At 29.3% G+C, this 20,714-nt stretch overlaps 2 protein-coding genes and 1 long non-coding RNA gene across 3 annotated transcripts; 1 reads left to right on the top strand and 2 right to left on the bottom strand.

Moving 5' to 3' along the window:
• Positions 1-7,817: 7,817 nt before the first annotated feature.
• Positions 7,818-8,825, top strand: LOC145091620 (uncharacterized). The gene is made up of 2 exons (XM_079029377.1): positions 7,818-8,369; positions 8,474-8,825. The coding sequence occupies exons 1-2, from the start codon at positions 8,073-8,075 to the stop codon at positions 8,687-8,689; spliced, it is 513 nt and encodes a 170-aa protein (XP_078885503.1). The 5' UTR covers positions 7,818-8,072; the 3' UTR covers positions 8,690-8,825.
• LOC145091619 (mediator of RNA polymerase II transcription subunit 10b-like) lies at positions 8,753-11,220 on the bottom strand. The gene is made up of 5 exons (XM_079029376.1): positions 10,890-11,220; positions 10,651-10,731; positions 10,450-10,552; positions 9,057-9,146; positions 8,753-8,957 (listed from the first exon to the last, which is right to left on the bottom strand). Exons 1-5 carry the CDS (start codon positions 11,132-11,134, stop codon positions 8,886-8,888), a joined length of 591 nt encoding a protein of 196 aa, XP_078885502.1. The 5' UTR covers positions 11,135-11,220; the 3' UTR covers positions 8,753-8,885.
• A 2,934-nt stretch (positions 11,221-14,154) lies between these two features.
• On the bottom strand, positions 14,155-15,590 carry LOC145094290 (uncharacterized). The gene is made up of 3 exons (XR_013703260.1): positions 15,418-15,590; positions 14,996-15,064; positions 14,155-14,384 (listed from the first exon to the last, which is right to left on the bottom strand). It is a non-coding gene; the product is annotated as an uncharacterized LOC145094290 (long non-coding RNA).
• Positions 15,591-20,714: the final 5,124 nt, after the last annotated feature.

The following is a 20,714-nucleotide window of genomic DNA, read 5'->3' as shown; positions in this document are numbered from 1 at the left end:
TACAGGATTCTATGTTTCATATGGAGGGCCAAACAGGAAAGAATTCCAGTTGTTGTGGCACTCAGTTAAAGGGGAGTTACCCTTCCTGTCACTATATGTAGTATATGTAATGCTGGAGAGGAAACTAGTGATCACACATTGACTTTATGTCATATTGCAAAATCAGTGATGGAATCGATACTATCTTGGTGTGAAATCAGAGGTGAATGCTTTACATCGGTGAAAGACATGGTCCTTTTTATCTATCGATGGTCCAAGTGTAGAAAGAAACGAAGCTTACTAACTGTAATTCTTTGCGGAGATTTATGGGGCATTTAGACAGCTAGAAACAAGTGGATCTTTGATAAAATTCCAACAAATCCGGCGAGTATTGTAGAAAGAATAAAGGTTACTACTTTCTCTTGGTGCAAGCATAAAGGTTCATGACTGGAGAGTGTGGAACATTAATCATTTCTTTTGTTTGTAATTTGCTCGTTTTTTTTCTCTTTCTTTTTTCACTTTTCGTTGTTCTCTTTTCCCATCGTCTTGATGGGGTTTTAATATATTTGCCGTTTTCCAAAAAAATTACACATTGATATATCCAAGATTTATCGTCAGTAAAATGTGTAATGCATTTAGTAGATTTAATATGTATTAATTATTTTTTTAAATAACTAAAATAATTGATTTAAAATCAATCTTACATGAACACAATATAAAGTAGAAACATTTGAGCCTATATATATATATATATATATATATATATATATATATATATATATATATATATATAAGTTTAATTGAGAAAATAAAAAAGGTTGAGAATAGGGGAATCATTCTCAGCCACTTATTTATTTTTTCCGTAAAAGTCTCAATCATACCAACAGAAATGGGAAAGGAAAACACATGTGTTTTCCAACAAAACATGTTTCCTTAAACTATGCTAATCATTATCTTAATATATACAAAAGCATAGTCTTTTTGTTTTTTTTATTTTTTAAAAAGCTATTTTAATCGAAAATGATTTTAAATATACCAAAATTCATGGTTTTTTATTCTCTACGAATAGACATCCATATTGATATAGTTTTAAGATAAAATAATTTTTTTTTTATATTTTCAGCTATTGTTATTCATAAGTGAATAAAATATATATATATATATATATATATATATATATATATATATATATATATGTTTTTGTGTATATTAAGAGGGTGTTTGGTTAAACTTTTAGAATGACTTTTGACTTTATCTTTTGGAAAAAGTCAAAAAGATGTTTGGTAAAGGGAAAAAGACTTTTGAAAATGACTTTTCCTATAGAGTAATTTGAGTCTTTTTGAAAAGTCACGGTTACCTGACTTTTCCCAACTTTTCACCAGCTAAAAATATTGAATTACCATTATACCCTCATCTACCATTCATTCACATATTATCGATTCCCTCATTCTCGTTCACTCCGCTCACCCTCTTCTCTCTCGCATCACATCTCCAAACCTGCAACATCAGTCGACGACACCGGCGACCTGCAGCAGCATCGGAGACACCGACGACCTTCAACACCGGCCTTTCTCCATCTCCGATCAGTTTTTTTTAGTCGATTTCCAACCTCCTGTCTATTTCCGATTTTCAGGAGCAATGATATGCTGTGAAATTGATGAAATATTTCCCTATTTCTAAAATTGATGAAATATTTCCCGATTTTCTGAAATTGATGAAATATGAAGCCTGATTTTATGAAATTGATATGCTGTGAAATTGATGAAATATTTCCAAATTGAATTGATATTCCTGTCTATTTTTGATTTTCTAGCATCTCTAATAGTGATGTTCCTCCCGATTTCTGAAATTAATTCATTTAAAAAAACAGTTATGTGATATGCTGTGAAATTAATATGAAGCTGATGATATGTTATGAATTAACAATCTGTGAACTCGATGAAATATGAATTAACAGTTCTGTGAACTTGATGATATGTTGTGGTATTCTATTTTTTTGTTTTGATTAGAATTTTGATAAATTAATGAACTCAATGTAAATATATAAACATGTCATTTTTAGTCATTTTACATGTAAAAGTTAAACCAAACACTTTAACTTTTGACTTTTTCCTTTCAAAAGCTAATCCAAACACATTTTAAGGTAATGATTAACATAGTTTAAGGAAACATGTTTGGTTGGGAAACACATGTTTATCCGTTATCTATTTCCGTCGGTATGACGGAGTTTTGCGGCAAAATAAATGTGTGGCTGAGATTGATTTTCTCATTCTCAACTTTTTTTTTCTCAATTGAACCCTCCTATATATATATATATATATATATATATATATATATATATATATATATATATATATATATATATATATATATATATATATATATATGGGTAAAGTGAATATACCTAACAAACTTATATAAGCTTAGGTACCTAACCTCATCAAACTACGTCATTTTGCATTAAATTTTCATTGCAATCATCCAGGGTTCTTAAACTTCATCCCTAAATTTGATTTACTTCAAAAAAATTTGCAAATTCATCATTATATTTCTCCTACATCCTTTCATTTGTAGCGGTAGGATATGAAGCCCATCAGATGGTATTCGGTAGAAAGACGTGATGTAAAAGAAAGATATTGGTGAAAGTCCAAAGATTTTGGAAGTAATCAAGTTATGGGGTTGAAGTTTAAGAACCTTAGACAATTACAATGTAAATATGATACAAATCGATGTAGTATTATGGAGTTAGGTACCTAAGTTTATATAAGGTTGTTAGGTATATTCACTTTACCTTATATATATATATATATATATATATATATATATATATATATATATATATATATATATATATATATATATATATATATATTACGAAACAAAAGAAATTATGCGTTTCCCTTGAAAAGCTCGAAGCAACAGTAAAAATGGAATTGCTCCAACATTTCATGTAAAGGTACTTATTGACAGAAAGCTTGATTGGTAGTGTGCAAAAGAAACCGTGTTTCAAAAGGACCTACAATTAAACAATAGCCTTTAACTTATTTTGGAATAAAATAAACGTGTTTTAATATTTTTGTTTAAAAAGTGTTGGTTAATTGTTAATGAACTAACAAAAGTTACAATTGTTTTGTGCAATGGTTAAAAAGAGAAAATTAACTGTTTCAATAAAATATTGGATTGCTGATGAAAACATTTTAAGATAATAGAAAATTTGTTCATATTACCAAAAGATTTATGTCAAAAAAACAACATAATACGTAATTTGCTTTTTAAATCGTCTATAATTAATTTAATTATATTCATTAGGTTTTTATTGTATTTTCATTTTATATTACTAGCACAGCCGAATTTTAAGAGAGTAAAATAAACAGCTGTACATGACCTAATTATTTAGAGGCCCAAAATATATATATATTTTTTATATATTGTATTAGGCCCAATCATACACGATAGTTCATACTCCATATCTACCAATTGACCAATCCACCATGCAGGCATGCACTTCAGAAGTTGAGTCGAGTACACGATCAGTCGATCTCCTCTGTGAATAATCAACGATATTCCAAAACAATTACACAAGCTAAAAAAAATTAGTTTATAATTTAATTTGTTACACATTATGTATTAATGACCTTTTTTCCAGCTCATCTTGAGCATTTAAATCCTCAATTCGGACCTTGATAACTAGAATACATTTTAAACAAATAATTTGCGATACAAATGTCACAATTGACCTAATGTCAACGCTAAATAGACCTAATAAACAAATTTTGTCACATACTCACATTCAATGTCATAATGAAGGACACGTAGAATTTAATTATTCAATATCATTTTATACAGTGGAAAGCTACTTAATTTGTATAAAAATAAATAAATAAATAAAACTAGTGATATTCTTGCTACAACTAAAAACAAGATACCTAAAGAACAATCTAATATACTTTTTATTTTATTAGTAGTTATTTTATGACATTAAACCTTACCAAAATAACCACCCAGATTGAATGGCCCGATTTCAAGTTTCGAAGTCAACATTTCGATAAATAATTTTAAATTATTTTTAATTTTCACCGAGACTTGGGAAAAAAAATTTCACCAAGGATTTCAAAATGTTTCTTTACCATATTTTAAAACCACAAAACTCTTTTGCAACATCATTTGAGTCAGATTACGGGTTTGTACATTTGAGCTATGGATAAAACAAAATAACAGTTTAAAATTTTGCAGAACATATAATAGGACATAAAGCTGGTTCAAAATAAGAATGTCTATTCCGAAATACGAGTGCCAAATGTAGGATTCAAACTAATACAAGTTATAGGTGTGACATGCACACTTGTATATAATGCAAGTTTGATTACAAACACGGTGAAAAGTGTAGATCAAAGGGTTGGGGGCCAAAACCTCAATAGAAGTTGGGATTTGGAATGGAGTGGAAAAACTTGAAGTCATAGACTATCCTCAGTTGGGATTTCTTGGTAACCGAGACATCGTATGAGAGAAATATCAACACATAAAATGAATATACATATTTTGTGAAAGTAATCTAGTTTCTTGATTACCAAAATAATTTTGTTTCCTACATATATTTCTTACACTTTTGATATACCATAAAGCTGATGTGAAACGAATAAAGGGAACTCATAGGTGATCGCGGTCTTCATTCAAGACGTTTTTTTAAGAAAAACATAGAAATCGGTGCATTTAATTAAAACAACATAAAAAATCAAAAGTGGATGACTTTTTAATAAGTCAACAAACAGACCATTTATCTAACTTATGGCAAAGATGCGAGATAGCAAACTAAATAAATAGGATAATAGCAAAACACATATAAGAACCAAAAGTGTCAAGCTCAACAAAATCCAAGGACCATTTATTTAAGGGAACCACAAAGTGTATAATACTCATGGACCAAAACTGATAATGAGGTAAACATTTGTGGTCAAAATGTCACAACTGTGTTGTAATTTAAATAGATGGTGATCTGCTCTTTGCAGCGGTCTTTTTTATGTTAACATATTTCATTGTTTCTTTGTTTTTTTTTTCTGAGAATATCGAAGGCGGAGGATCAAAAGCGCCAACTCTAGGCAAAAAAATTTATTGAGAATGTCGAAGGTGGGGGACCAAAAGTGTCAACTCCACAAAGTAATATGACAAAAACCTGAGGGGTCACATTTGGTAAATGCAAATGACAAAAGTGGAAAACTCTTGAAACCTTTGTGGCTAATATATAAAATGCAAGGGACCAAAAATGGTAAAAATAAATATACAAAGGACCAAAAGTGGCAAATTCTTAAAACTTTTGTGGCTAAATTATGAATCTATATGAAATGCAAGGAACCAAAAAGTGGAAATCAGAAAAATTGGGGCAAAAAGTGGTAACAGATAAAACAATTTAGCCAAAGAAGTCAAAAAAAAAAAAAAAAAAAAAAAACAATAATCTTGGGAAAAAATGGTAAGTGTCTCAACAACCCGAGAGACCTACTTTGGAGATTGAATGAGTACTTCCCAATGTCCAAATATCGAGTGTAATATAGCAATAAAAATACTTTGCTACAAAGAACATAACAAAAAAATAATCAGATAAAACAAAGTTTGTATGAGGAAGATAAGAGGATTCAGTGGCAAAAAATGACAATCGGACAAATTGTATCTCATTAGCTAAATTCACAGCCCATGAAGGCCGAACTGCAATCTTTATGATTATTTTTTGTATTGTTTCTTGGAAAGTAATTAAATTATTAAGCTAAATTTCTCTCTTTCTCTAATTTAATAGTTGGAATGTTTCATTTACAGTGTTAGTATGGAATTTTGATAAGTTATTTACTAAGGTGCATGTAGTGTGACCCTTTACGTCCAACAAGCTTTTCAAACCTAATAATATTATGGGAAATGGACTTATATAGACATTTTTTGGTGGTAGATTACAAAAAATAGACAAGAAAATTGTATTTTTCACATATAGACACGGATACAGCAACACTGCCTTTGAGGGCTTCGTGGAATTGACATATGCTCCGAAGAATCGATGTGACAAAAAAAAATCTAAAGAACAATTTCGCGGAGCTACCTCCAAGGAATGAACTTTTACTATGAGGAATGAACTTATGCTCCGAGGAATCGATCTGTCAATTTTATGCATATGCCCCTCCTTAATTTACCATATTGCCATTTCGCGGAGCCCTCGGATGTAGCTCTACACATATGCTAAATCGATTCCTCAGAGCATAAGTTAATTTCACGAAGCCCTCAGATGTAGCTCTACGGAATCCATGTCTATATATAGACCTAGAAGGGGCATTTCCCTAATATTACTTTAAGTGAAGGCCTAGAGGGGGCCCATCTATCTCAAACCCTTCTAACTCATTTCTCATATAGATGTCACATTAATTTTCTTTTCCTTTCACTTCCATGCGCATGACACAAATAATTAATCTCTCCAAACTCACTCCCAACATACAAGTGTTAAAACATATGGTACAAATTGAGAGTGTGCCTAGAGAGAAATAGATGAGCAGATTCAAGGAGGTGGTGAACACTCCCATCCTTCATTGCGCCAACTCACAATGCAAATAGTCGTGATCTTAAGGCCGGTGGATACACCCTAAACCGCGCACTAATGTGGCTGATTTGGCATCGTAGTGTGCAGTGAACACAACACCGACCCCCAATTGCCATTGTGGTATGGCCACTGTACCACAAGCTTTTACCGCACCTCCTTTGTTTCTTTTTGTGACCAATTAAGAATAAATAAATAAAGTAGATTAAAGGTGGGATATGACACTCACCAATTTTGTAGGGTGAGAAAAATAATAATTATATGACACTCAATAATATTGTAAGCGTAGTATTACACCCTATGGCCTAAAGGTACCATCATTACAGCGTCCATCTATTGCACACTACATCCTCACATATAGCTAAAAACCACTTTATGAAATTTGGTCTTTAAAATTGGTTGGACGGACATCCGTTGAAAGTAGTTTTAATACACATTTACTATTTTATTTAAATGTTTGAAAAACTAGGCTGTTAAATTCAATGATACATTACTTTTCAAAGTATATTGTTATTTCCAAACAATCAATAGACAAGGTTGTTCAAGTTATGAGGCGGTTGTTGATGGTTTTAAACATAAGCAGCTTGCCTTCATCAGTCATCACTTTTAGGACTAGTAATTTGATAGATGTTCTTCATTAGTCTGATTTGCAAATCTATCCCAAAATCCAAATATACAAAATTTACTATAGAACTCGGTTGATGTGAAAACACAACAATGAAAATAAAAATATCTGAAGGTGAGACCTACTTCTTTCTTCCCAAAGGACAAGAATAAACAAATAAAAAAAACGTTTAGTGGTTACATGTACACGTTTTCTTATTTATATAACATATGAATATAATAAATAGTAATAATAAATATATAATAACACAATGGCTATCAGGATCCCTCCCCCATCACACAAGTCGTCACCTTATTGGCCCATTTGGCACATAGTATCTTATCTCTTTTGTCATTTTCCACAAACGTGTCACTCCTTTCTTCACCAATTTTTCTTTTTTTTTTTGCTTCCTTTCCTTTTGGTCAATCCAATTAAAGGCGATGGAACCCACATCCACCATCACTCAATTTTATTACCTACCAAGTCCCACTATTAGTATTAATACCAATACCTCCACGCTATACTCACTTGTACTTTCATCTTCCCTACAATTACCATCAAACTACATATAGTCCCAGTCTGTTGTAACAACTATAAGTCTATAACCAACTAAGGTTTACACACGTATTGCGACAGTGACACTACAGAAAATAGAACTTGGCACAAATATAACATGTACGTGTAGACTGTAGAGGTACAAGGTACAAGTCATCAATGCAGTGAGAATAGATGGAGAAGAAAGAGAAAGAATCAAAGATGGTAAGATCCATGTCAATTCCAACGCGTACACCTGTCCTTCCTTCGAAATCCCATAAAAGAAGGGACTATATATAATAAATACTCACTACTCCTTTACACCATAACACTCCCAGCTAAGCTAAAGAGTCGTTAAAGAGAGAGTCAAAAGAGTCGAAAGAAAGAATGTCAGAAGGCAGGAAGAGCAAAATCGAAAGTCGGAAAAGATTTACAGATAAACAAATAAGCTTCTTGGAGTACATGTTCGAGACAGAGTCACGACCGGAGTTAAGGATGAAACACCAGTTAGCTAACAAACTCGGGTTACATCCTCGACAGGTGGCGATATGGTTCCAGAACAAAAGAGCGCGATCAAAATCAAGGCAGATTGAGCAAGAGTACAACACCTTGAAGCTCAATTATGAGTCGCTTGCTTCTAAGTCTGAATCTCTCAAGAAAGAGAATCAGGCACTGCTTAATCAGGTATATTACCTACCTCAAAATTCAAAAACACCAAACCCAACGCAACTAGTTTCGCTCTTTCAGACGTAATTAATTTTGTAAAGATTAATTGATGAATGATTTAGTTGGAGATGCTGAGAAATGCAGCGGAGAGGAATGGAAACAGCAGCAGTGGCAGTGAAGAATCTGAAGATAGGATAAACAACGAACGAACGGAAAACCATGAAAAACAAGAAATTAGGGTTCCATTTTTGTACCTTGGAGAAGAAAGCAAAATCGCAGATATTGAAGGATGGGAAGAGAGCTTGGGGATGGATCTTCAGAGGTGGTTGGAATTCTAAAGAGATGAGATAGATGATAGGACTAGAGTGTCGCTTTTGTTTCTGGAGTAAACAACATAGAAGTTGGCATACAGTTGTATATAAAGAAAAAAAAACCAGATAAATGAAAGCATCAACGTTGATGTTTACCTGTTTACATATATATAGAGAGAGAAAGAGAGAGTTTAAAACAAAGGTTTTTTTAACAATAAGTTTACTAGATCTCAGGTTTGAGCTTGACATCTCCATTTGGTAACATGGTTTGTGCTTGTGCAAGGCGCATTGATTCCTGCATCATCATATTCATATGAAACTAACTACAAGTAAGATTTAAGAAATGGAAAGATAGTAAAACATGGGTTAGGGTTTTGGATATTAGAGAACTAACAGCTGCAGAAGATGCACGGATTTCCCTATAATCTTCAACTTCATCAGGAAATGCTTGTTCAAGTTCCTCCAGAAGATGCCTCCTCAACCCCTGTAGTAATTAGTAAATACATAATATATATATATATATATATATATATATATATATATATATATATATATATATATATATATATATATATATATATATGCAGAGCAGAATAGCAGATTGATTATCCATGTATCAACTACAAACATATATATACATCTCTAATCTAAATACTTACAAGATTAATCACCTATTCTTTTGCCTGTTTTAAGAGGCTTTTAAGAAGCATCTTTCTTCATTCTAACATTTATTTTATTTTTCGTATCCATTATATCGCTATTTGGCATTTTGGCTACCACTACACCACTATGGTTATGGACTATTGATTGCTATGTGGCTACTACAGATAGATAGATAGATTATTATTGGGTTTTTTTCATTTTCTTTTGTAATTTACTATGTTGATTTTGTGAATCGGATGGTTAAAGTGGTAGAGGTTAAGGGTAAATAGACTATGTTGAGTTTCATATACATAGATGATATGTGTTCCACTACAAGTTGCCATTTTTATTTACACTACAACTTGATAGATGATTCAAGCATATATTCTAATTACCAAGATGTTGCATCTGCTAATAAGGTAAATAAAAGTTTGTCCTGTTTTGTTTTGTTTTGTTTTGTTTTGTTTTGTTTTTTGGTTTGATGCTAAGTTTTTTTTAGGTTGTAACTAATGACTAATGAGCAGGAGGGTAGTAAAGCAATGATAAATAAGCAGGAAGAATTGTTTTATGCATTTATAAGAATACGACTAAATAAGAGAAACAAAACAAATGGAACAGAGCATTCAGCGAATTCCTCTAACAGACAACCATTTCTTAGTGTTCAAACACCCACAATGTATATAAGAAACTTGCTTCAAAAGAGAAGAGCCAGATGGAAGTCAAATTCTATATATTTGACTCAGCTTGCAGCTTTAACTAGACTAACTACGTTAAAGAAAGTGTATTTAAGGGAACTCCTAGATGCTACTAAAATTAATCATTGCTTGAACAATCACAATAGAGACCTTCAAAGTAGAGAAGAAGGTATGCCCTAAACCCTAAAATCCTAAAGTGGTTTCAAAATCCAGGATCACAGATACAAAGAGCAAACAAGATACAAGTTAAACTGTTAAAAGTTGCAAAAGTATGCTGCACAACTAACTCTAAAGATTTCCACAAAAACTTATTTTACAGAGGCATAGATGCTTCTAGACTACAGAATAAGTCCTACAAGAAAATATAACTCCTATATATGCAAAGAGATATAGTTATGTGCAAATTAGTAGATTCATGATAACTAAACATACAGAACGTTGCATACAAACCTTGAAAGCATCAGTTTTTCCTTTAGTGATCTGGTTTTTAGCAATGCAGCTGTTTAAAACGTCCCTCGTGAATTCATCTGGATTCTTCCCATCATCAATCAAACTATAAAGTATAAACTCATTCAATTACACCAGAAAACTATAATTTAAAACATTATAAAGAGTTTTCAATAGAAAAGCTATCGACTATCGTATTCTTACTTTAAGACCTCCATCGGAACCTGTATGTTACACTTCTCTGACAATTTCGCCATATTATCCATCTCCATAACAAGTGTGTTTCTGCATATAGAGAAAATAAAAAATTTCAGATTCCATAAGTAAAAGCAGATGATTTGATTATGAATTTATTTGACATAGCGAGTCAGTATTGCAATCTTGAAACAGGCTCGTGTTAAGAAAATACATCATATTGATAAATACACAGGTAAAGAACTTACAGGCGTTGGAGAAGCGGGAGTTGGGAGGAAACGTTGAAGGAAGAGACAGTGAGGTAGAGCTGATGGATGGTTCCTAGGGTTTTCTGAATTGAATTTATGACTTGGTTTAGGTTTTGCTTGGGATCGTCGGATGACGAAGTAGTTGCCGTAACTGTTGATTCAGCAGGTGAAGCATCGTTGTTTTGGGGGTTAAGCGTACCATTACCGCCGGAGGCTGCTGCTCCGGTGGTCTGCGAGGATTCCATCTCTGTTCCGGTTTCAATACAAATCGAGAGATTTCTTGCGGGTCTTGGGTCGCCGGTTTCAATACAAAGGCCCTAACCAACCGTCCGTTTTCGTTTTAAACGGTCCTCATTCACTTAATTTCCTTCTATTTAATTTACACAAGTGAAATAATTATATAGTTTAATATTTTACATACTTATAAAAGCTTGTATTTTTCTTTGATTGTGATGCATTTGAAACCCCCCACAATAATTTATTAAAACCTCATGCATTTGAAACCCCCAAACCTTTTCACCTTCTTAATAATTAATCACGCATAATCAATGGTAATTCATATGAGATAATAATTTGCTAAAACCTCATGCATTTGTATAGTATTAAAACATGTTTGAGTTTTTGGGTTTTAGACTTTAATAAATGGGTAATCCTTTTGATACGTTGGATTTGAAGCTATCCTATTCGAATTAACCAAAACAAGAGATAAATTAATAATATATGTTCATGCATGTTTTGTACAAGCCAATCAAAATACAATATATCATGATCATACAATTAAGTGTCTTTTATTCCATTTTTGGCTTTATAACAAAAGTTTGTTTACATGGTGAAGAAAAAAAACTTGAAGATGAATATTTGGGTTGGATGTTTATATAAAATTTGTTTTAAATATAATATAATATATATATATATATATATATATATATATATATATATATAAATACACAAATATGTGTCAAATACATCCCATCATAAATTTAATGTTATAAACTACAATATAACTCAAAGTGGTTTTCCAGACCCCCCACAATAATTTGCTAAAACCTCATGCATTTGAAACCCCCAAACCTTTCCACCTTCTTAATAATTAATCACATATAATCAATGGTAATTCATATGAGATAATAATTTGCTAAAACTTCATGCATTTGTATGGTATTAGAACGTGTTTGGGTTTTTGAGTTTTAGACTTTAGTAAATGGGTAATCCTTTTGATACGTTGGATTTGAAGCTATCCTATTCGAATTACCCAAAACAAGAGATAAATTAATAATATATGCTCATGCATGTTTTGTACAAGCCCCAATCAAAATACAATACATCATGATCATACAATTAAGTGTCTTTTATTCAATTTTTGGTTTTATAACAAAAGTTTGTTTACGTGGCGAAGAAAAAAAACTTGAAGATGAATATTTAGGTTGGATGTTTATAAAAAATTTGTTTTAAATATATAATATAGATATAAATACACAAATGTGTGTCAAATACAGTCCATCATAAATTTAATGTTATAAACTACAATATAACTCAAAGTGGTTTTCCAAATATAATGTTTATACTATAATATAATATATTTGAAGAATACCATATAGTAGACGAATCCCACATGTTGTGCAGAAATTTAGTTGCATAGATAATATATTATAATTATATTTCATTTAAAATATAGATATAAATATACAAATGTGTGTCAAATACAGCCCATCATAAATTTAATGTTATAAACCACAATATAACTCAAAGTGGTTTTCCAAATATAATGTTTATACTATAATATAATATATTTGAAGAATACCATATAGTAGACGAATCTCACATGTTGTGCAGAAATTTAGTTGCATAGATAATATATTATAATTATATTTCATTTAAAATATGTTAGGGTCATTTGGTTATTACATTGTTGTATTAGACACTATAGTCTCATATATTTTGAATGACTCTTACAAAAATGATGTCTGTCATTTGAATATAACGTAATATCTTATGATGTTTATTGAATGATATTATCTTCGATTAAGCACTTTTTAATTGGAATCAACTTTATTATAGTTAAAAATTTTGGCTCTGTTTTTTATTTTCATTAGTTCTAGAATATAATTTTTTATATTAACTTAAAATATGTCACTATCTTAAAATAGATTGAGAATGAGATTTTTTATATTACTTAAAATACGGCACCATTTTCTATTCAATAGTAAAACTAACAAAAGTCGTTAAATATGTATTTTTATGAGGTTCAACATAAATAGACGACCACAAATGAGAATCCATATCTAACAATCATCAACTAATTACATTATATACTAATGTGTACATAAAAATTACATTTAAAATTTTAAACTAATAGTAAAAAAAAATCATTATTTATTATGATAAAAAATCTGTAAATAAAAAAATATACATGCTATTTAATCGCATACAAGTTTTATGTATGGCTTATTCACAATACATTAAACCATATATAACCATATTAAACTACATAATTATCCCCACTGCGCAACGCGTGGACATTCGTCTAGTGGTTATATATAATTATATATTATATTAAAATAAATAGCTAACATTCTTTTTAAGCATATGGTTAATTGAAAAATTATGATTTTTAAAACAAATAAGATGCTAATGCGGCGCAATTAACAAAATTATTACATTATAATTGATATGATTTAATCTATTATGAATAGGTTGTACATAAAGGTTGTATGCGATTAAATAGTATGTATATTTTTTGATTTACAAATAACTTATCCAAATAAATAATGCAAAATTATTTTTAGTTTAAAATTGTAAATGTAATGTTTATGTACACATTAGTATCTAATGTAATTATTCGATAATTGATTAAATTTAGTTATCATTTATGGTCGCATGTGTTTAGTTTCTTAAGTAAACCCTACATGTGTTGGCTCACATTTTTTGAAAATTATTGAAAAGGATTAGAGAACTTACTTATTGCATGTAGTGTTTGGTAATTTAAGACATCTAATTTCGCATTTTTTCATTGTAGATTTTGTAAAACTTGTGAATTTTTGCCATTAAATCTTTATGCTCGAGTTTCTCTTTCATATTTAAAGGCTTTAAATTTTTTTTCATTCTTGGAGTTTCATATTCTTCAAGAATTGTGGGTAGACCTGATGTTCTTGCATTCTTTAGTAAGATTGGAACAAATATAGTTATGGAAACCTATCTGTGACATCCCCAAAATCACGGCCAGAAAAGACCGGTTTGTTTATGCTTTGTTTAAAAATCAGAGTTACATTTTAAATGAAAGTGTTGCGGAATTTGTCCCAAAACAAAAATATGATAAAGATTTATCAAAAGCATTTCCATAGAAATGTATTTCATTAAAAGACTCGGGATGTCATGTTCGTACAGATCAAAAGCATAAACAGTACAATATAAGCCTTACTACATTATTTCATATCTACAGGCCTATATCCGTAATCCCTCGTCCAAAACATCACACCTATGCTCATGCGTCACTACCTGTAATACATAAAACTGAGTGGGTCAGGCTTGGGAGCCTGGTGAGCACATAGGGTTTTCAACCCACAATAAATAAGTTTATTAATTTCATCGATCAACAATAACCCGATTACCCGTTCCCGTTATCCTCACTTTACGTCCCTAAACACCTATCATAAGGGACCTAGCCTAAGGATCATCATCGGGACGGACACTACTGCTAAGGGGATTCCTCAGCAATAAATGTCCTAAAGGCAACCATGTGGGGGATGGAGTACACCGGTGAACACATCGTTCACAAACACCTACAGGTTGCGAGCCTGCTAGTGTTCCACTGGACTGTCTAGAAGAGTCCGTGGTCGTCATCCATACTCCGCTAGATGACAGAATCAACAACATCAACATCGAGGCCTCTCATCATTTTATCACACATCACCTATTGCATCTACCCATGTTTTACCCCAACATTTTCGTAGATATAAAATACATATACAGTTTAAATCATTGAAAACATGTATAACAACGTTCATCTAGCATAGATAGCAAGTATTCAGATAATATGCACACATAACACGTAATTTATATAAAATACTTCATATCTATGTGTAAGTTGAAAGTAACTATGCACTCACTTGTTAAGGTGATGATTCCAAAATTGGGCAGCGCTTGCTTCTAACGATTCTATTTTCCTTCGACGAAACCTAGCATTATTATCGCTAAACTTTAGTCTAATATTTACCGTGACCAACTATTAGTCTTAGTATTATTATTATTATTATTATATAAGCGTTAAACAATATTTTCCAACCACTATGTACAGACAGGGGCCAGACATAAAACACCGGAGGGCAGGACCATTTTGGCATATAGCACTTCTGAAATCCAACAACCCTATGCGGCCCTTTAAACCAGATTCCCCGTACCGCGAGTAGTTAAAAAAATATATTATAACGACACTTATATAAGTTATAATAATAGCTCAAATATTTATTATAAGTTCATAATAACAATACTAATTTTAAATATAAGCTATATTAAAATAAGGTTTACTTACAAGGGGGTTTTAGCTAGGAGTCGGGCTCTGCAGAGGCAGAACTTCGTCGCTGAATCTTTCTAAGAAAGATTCGTGCAGCGCTTCAGCGCTCACCTTACTATACTAAGCTACAGAAAGAGAAGTCGAATCACGAGGGACCGAAATGCTCGGGGGATAAGGAGAGAAAGACTCTTGAATCAAGAGAATGGTGCAAGAAATATGAGAGCCCAAGGCTCTTATTTATACTAATTGAATTTTCAAAAACTACCCTCCATAATTACTTAATGACCTTTTAGTTATATAAACAACTAAACACCCCTCTATAATACTATTATAAATGGATTTAATGATATTTGTACTAAACTAATGTCGAAAGAACTCAAAATTAGTCTTATAATGACCGCATCGTCGATACCTTTCTAATGATATATATATATATATATATATATATATATATATATGTACGTATACATGATTTATACTTTATTTTAATACGTAAATATGCTGTTATAATTTGTAACTCGTTCATACGAACTCCGTTTTTGACGTTCTTTATATCCACGCGTAGGTGAAGACGTACTTTACAACTTTCGTTTAGACTCCGTCGGCTAATTTTGACTTTATTTTTAAAGTTATATTTTTAACAAGCCGAGACATGATTGGTCTGTTTAAAATCTCATAACTTCTTCATACGAAGTCAGATTTGGGCGTTCTTTTTATCGATGTTCTTAGTTTAACATATTCTACGACTTTCGTTTAGATCACTAAGGCTAAATCTCGCTCTATCGTAAATTCACTATTCACGCTTCCCGGTATCGTGCCGGTTCTGTCGTGAAACTTCGACGGGTCATAACTTCTTCGTTATAACTCGGATTTCGGCGTTCCTTATATGCACGGAAACCTTGAGACATATTCTACAACTTTATGTAGAGATATCGGGATTATCTCACACTTTAATTTTGACGCTCATTTTTATTCTTTATTAATTATACATTTATAATTAAATAATAAACACATATAATTCACATAATACTCAAATATTTCATTTTTATTACTTCAAAAAGAGTTACAAGAGTTGACCTAGACTATTACATTGACAAAAATGCTTAACTTTGAAACCCGGGCGTTACACTATCTGAAATGCAAAGGTTTTGATATTCTATGTTGAGGCTTTAACTTCGGTAGAAAATATTACCTTCACCGACCGATATTCGTAATCCGTTTAGAGTATTTGAAATTGTACAAACTAAAGGAGTGGAAGTTATGAAATGAGTGATATAAAGGGATTTAATTACCATGTAACAGGAGCAAGCTAAAGGAGTGGGAGGTATGAAATGAATAACATAATAGATTTAATTTCCATACAGGAGCAAGTTTTGTTTCATCATTCTTGCCAAATTTTCATTTGGAACATATGTATAAGTACGTAGGAGCAAAATCAATTGCTCCTTCATGTGGTGAAAGAAAAAAATGCTTCCTTTCGAATGTCTGCACGTTGCGTAGAAGCACCTATATAGTTGAAGTCTTTACAAATATATGTTTTTTTTAAATATAACAATAACATTGTTGTTAAATTTGATATAATAATTCATATATACTAAATTGATATAATATATTGATTATTTTGAATTATATGAATATATATACATCTATTATAATTGCATAATCTGAATCACTTGAATGACTTCTATCCGCGAATTACACATGAATACAATTAAATATAATATATGATTTAATATTATTTATAGTTGTTGTTATTGTTAATTAATTTTTTAGAATTTTTTTACTTAATGTTTTAATTTCTATCATTATAATTATTTAAAACATCAAACATTGTTTTTTGATTTTAAAGGTAACAATATAATCATTTATATAGAGTTATTTTTAACTATTGTTATTGTAATTTATTTTAAGTTACTTATTTGAAAACTTTTAACGATTATAAAAATATTTTTAGGAAATGTTTTAGTTAAATTCATATTACAATTTAGTTTTTTCATTTATCACTACAATTTATCACTTTTAACTATTTACAAAATATTATTTGGTTTTTAAGTGGAATTGAAATTTATATTTAAGTTGATATTGTAATGTTGTATTTAAATTAAAAATTTAAGTATTTTGTTCAAATTGTTTAAAAGTTGTAACTTTAAACTGATAATGGTTTACATACAACAACATATTAAATCTAATAAATTAAGTATAATATGTTAAAAGTTAAAGACATAACTTTCTAAGTAGAAGTAAAGATATTATTTTAAAATTAAAATTTAGTATATTTATGGTTACACTTTAGGTTTGATATTTATTTAACCTTATTAACTAACTTATAATCATTATTAGAAAAACACTACAATTAATCACTTTTAACTATTTAGAAAATATTCTTTGGGTTGTTTAAGTTAAACTAAAATTTATATTTAAGTTGACTCTGTAATGTTATATTCAAATTAATAATTTAAATATTTTATACAAATTGTTCTAAAATTATGTCTTTAAAATTATAATGGTTTACATCCAACAATATATTAAAACTAATAAATTAAGTATAATATGTTAAAAGTTAACAAACATAACTTTATAAATAGAAGTATAGATATTATTTTAATATTGAAATTTAGTTTATATATGATTACACTTTAGGTTTGATATTTATTTAACCTTATTAACAAACTTATAATTATTATTAGAAAGAATTTGAAAAGTCATGGGAGTTTCAAATGAATGTGGTGAAAGAAAAAATACATAAGAGTTTCAAATGAATGTGGTGAAAGGAAAAATGTTTCCTTTATAATATAACTCGGCGAATTCCCACTATTGCGCGAGAATAGAATTATATAGTTAAAATAATAACTTTTGCTAAATTATTATTAAATATTTCTATTTTGAAACAAAATGTTAGTAGTAAAGCAAACATATAATTAACATATTAGTTTTATTAAACACTATAGTTTAACTTTTAAGTCATTGTGATATATACAATTATTTGATAATTTTATAAACCGTTTAAAATTGTGTAAATTATATATCAAATGAATGATAATATAACGGGTAACAAAACGTATGAACAAAAATATGAACTGCAACTTTTAGTAACATAAAAATAGAAAAACATCTATTATAACATTTGTATTAAAAAAGTTATATATGCAAAGAATAATAAAAAAAATATGAAAAATAAACACTATAACTTTTAATAACATAAAAACACTAAGACTTCTATTATAACATTTATATTAACTCTTCATATTTAAATCATAAATCTCTTCAAATACATTAATGTTTTTAATGAGCAAAACTTTACAACCTTATAAAAGAAAGGAAAATAAAAGGTTATTAGTGATTACTAATTAATAATCATAAGTTAAAAATTCTTGAGTTTTAACTAATAAATATACGTAAATTAGAAAACTCTTGAGTTGTAGTGTGAGTTTCAAATGAATGAGGTACTTAGAAATGTATATTTATAATTATTATTATTATTATTATTATTATTATTATTATTATTATTATTATTATTATTATTATATTCTTCTAAATAATTGGTTTTGATGCATCATTTTAATCCCTTCAATTATTAAACATAAAGATATTTATTTATAAATTTATAACATACATAGGTGCATATACATGTTAAACAAATCACACACACACACACATATATATATATATATATATATATATATATATATATATATATATATATTCGTAAATGTCATATGTAATTCTTGTGGTAGTAATATGGATAAATTACTTTCATATGAAGAACATATCATGATAAGTCTATCATAATTACATATCAAATATTTAAAATTATGTTATCTTTTAAATATTGTCTTTTAAATATGTTGTGTAGGATAACCCAACAAAAAATAATAAAAAATAAACATAATCAAAATAGAAAAACTACAATCAAATAAATAAGAGCATTGGGTGGTTGAATATATAAATAAAGATGTTACATAAACATACATTTAAATCAAAAGAAAAAACTAACATTCGTCAACTTTGGTCAAACAAAAAAAACCTATATCCATTTTATGAATCTTTTTTCTTCATTTAACATCATTCAACCATAGAAACTTGATGACAATTCTTCACTAACCTGCAATCAAAATATTTTTCTTGAAAAAGAAGAATCAGAAAGATATTCCAATCAAAACATTGATGGAGAGTCACATTCAAATTTGAGTAATACACACAAATCACATATAAATATTAAAAGAGAAACTGAATATAAAGAAAGAATAGAAAAACTTCATTTGTTTTGGTTGAAAGAAAAAATCATATTACAATTACCATAGATGCAATATAACCTATTTCTTCAAATCATCATATTTGGATCGTGAATGCTTCAACTATATGAAAACTTTTGAATCACAATATCTTCAAATCCTTCTTACATGTAAGGTTTTATATAACACAAAAGACACAAAAGATTGGTCTTTTTATAGTAAACTTTTCACTAAATGCTAATTAAACATAATATAAGTTATAAAACTTTTTAGTGTTAAATTATAATTAAGAAAACTTTTGAGTTGCATTAGTTAAAAATGGGGGTTTCAAATGAATGTGGTTTGAGAAAGTTACAAAAGGGGGTTTCAAATGCATGAGATTAAAAAAAAATGCTAGCTTTATAAGTATGTATGATATGATATGATTTTTTTTTTATTTTTATTTTTTGCATATATAATTATGGTTAAAACATAATTATTGTTAAAACACGGTGACAAATTATTTATTATTTTTCATGTCTATAAATATCTATATTCATGATAACCAATCCATATTTTTTTAATTATTTTATTAAAGGTATGTTATTAACATATGAGAAATTAAATATTCTCCTACTTTTGTTCCTACAAATCCTCCTACCCAATTAAATCAAGGCATGTATCATATTAGCATACTAAAATTACATTAAATAGACATTAAATGTTACACATGTCACTATTTAATTAGGTAGGAGGATTTGTAGGAACAAAAAGTAGGAGGATATTTAATTTCTCTTAATATATATCAAATTAAATTACATTAAATTGTGAAATAATGACATTTATCATGTTTTTAATGAATAAGAATATTTGTAGGCATAAAAGATAAGTGAAAATTTAATTTCTCTTTATATATATATATATATATATATATATATATATATATATATATATATAATTGATATTATGGTTTATCAAAATTAATTGGTTAATAACAACTATCAAAAATAATAATTATTATACTTTTAGTTATTATAGTTTTATTTTGTTGCATGATTGGTTGATTTAGCTAACATGCGAAATAACATTTTTACTAAACCTGAC

This window comes from Lactuca serriola, chromosome 3 (genome assembly GCF_051521515.1).
Source record: "Lactuca serriola cultivar US96UC23 chromosome 3, Lser_US96UC23_V15, whole genome shotgun sequence".
NCBI classification, from domain to species: Eukaryota; Viridiplantae; Streptophyta; class Magnoliopsida; order Asterales; family Asteraceae; genus Lactuca; species Lactuca serriola.
Note: the sequence above shows the minus strand (reverse complement) of the source record. Positions and strands in the feature narration are given on the sequence as shown.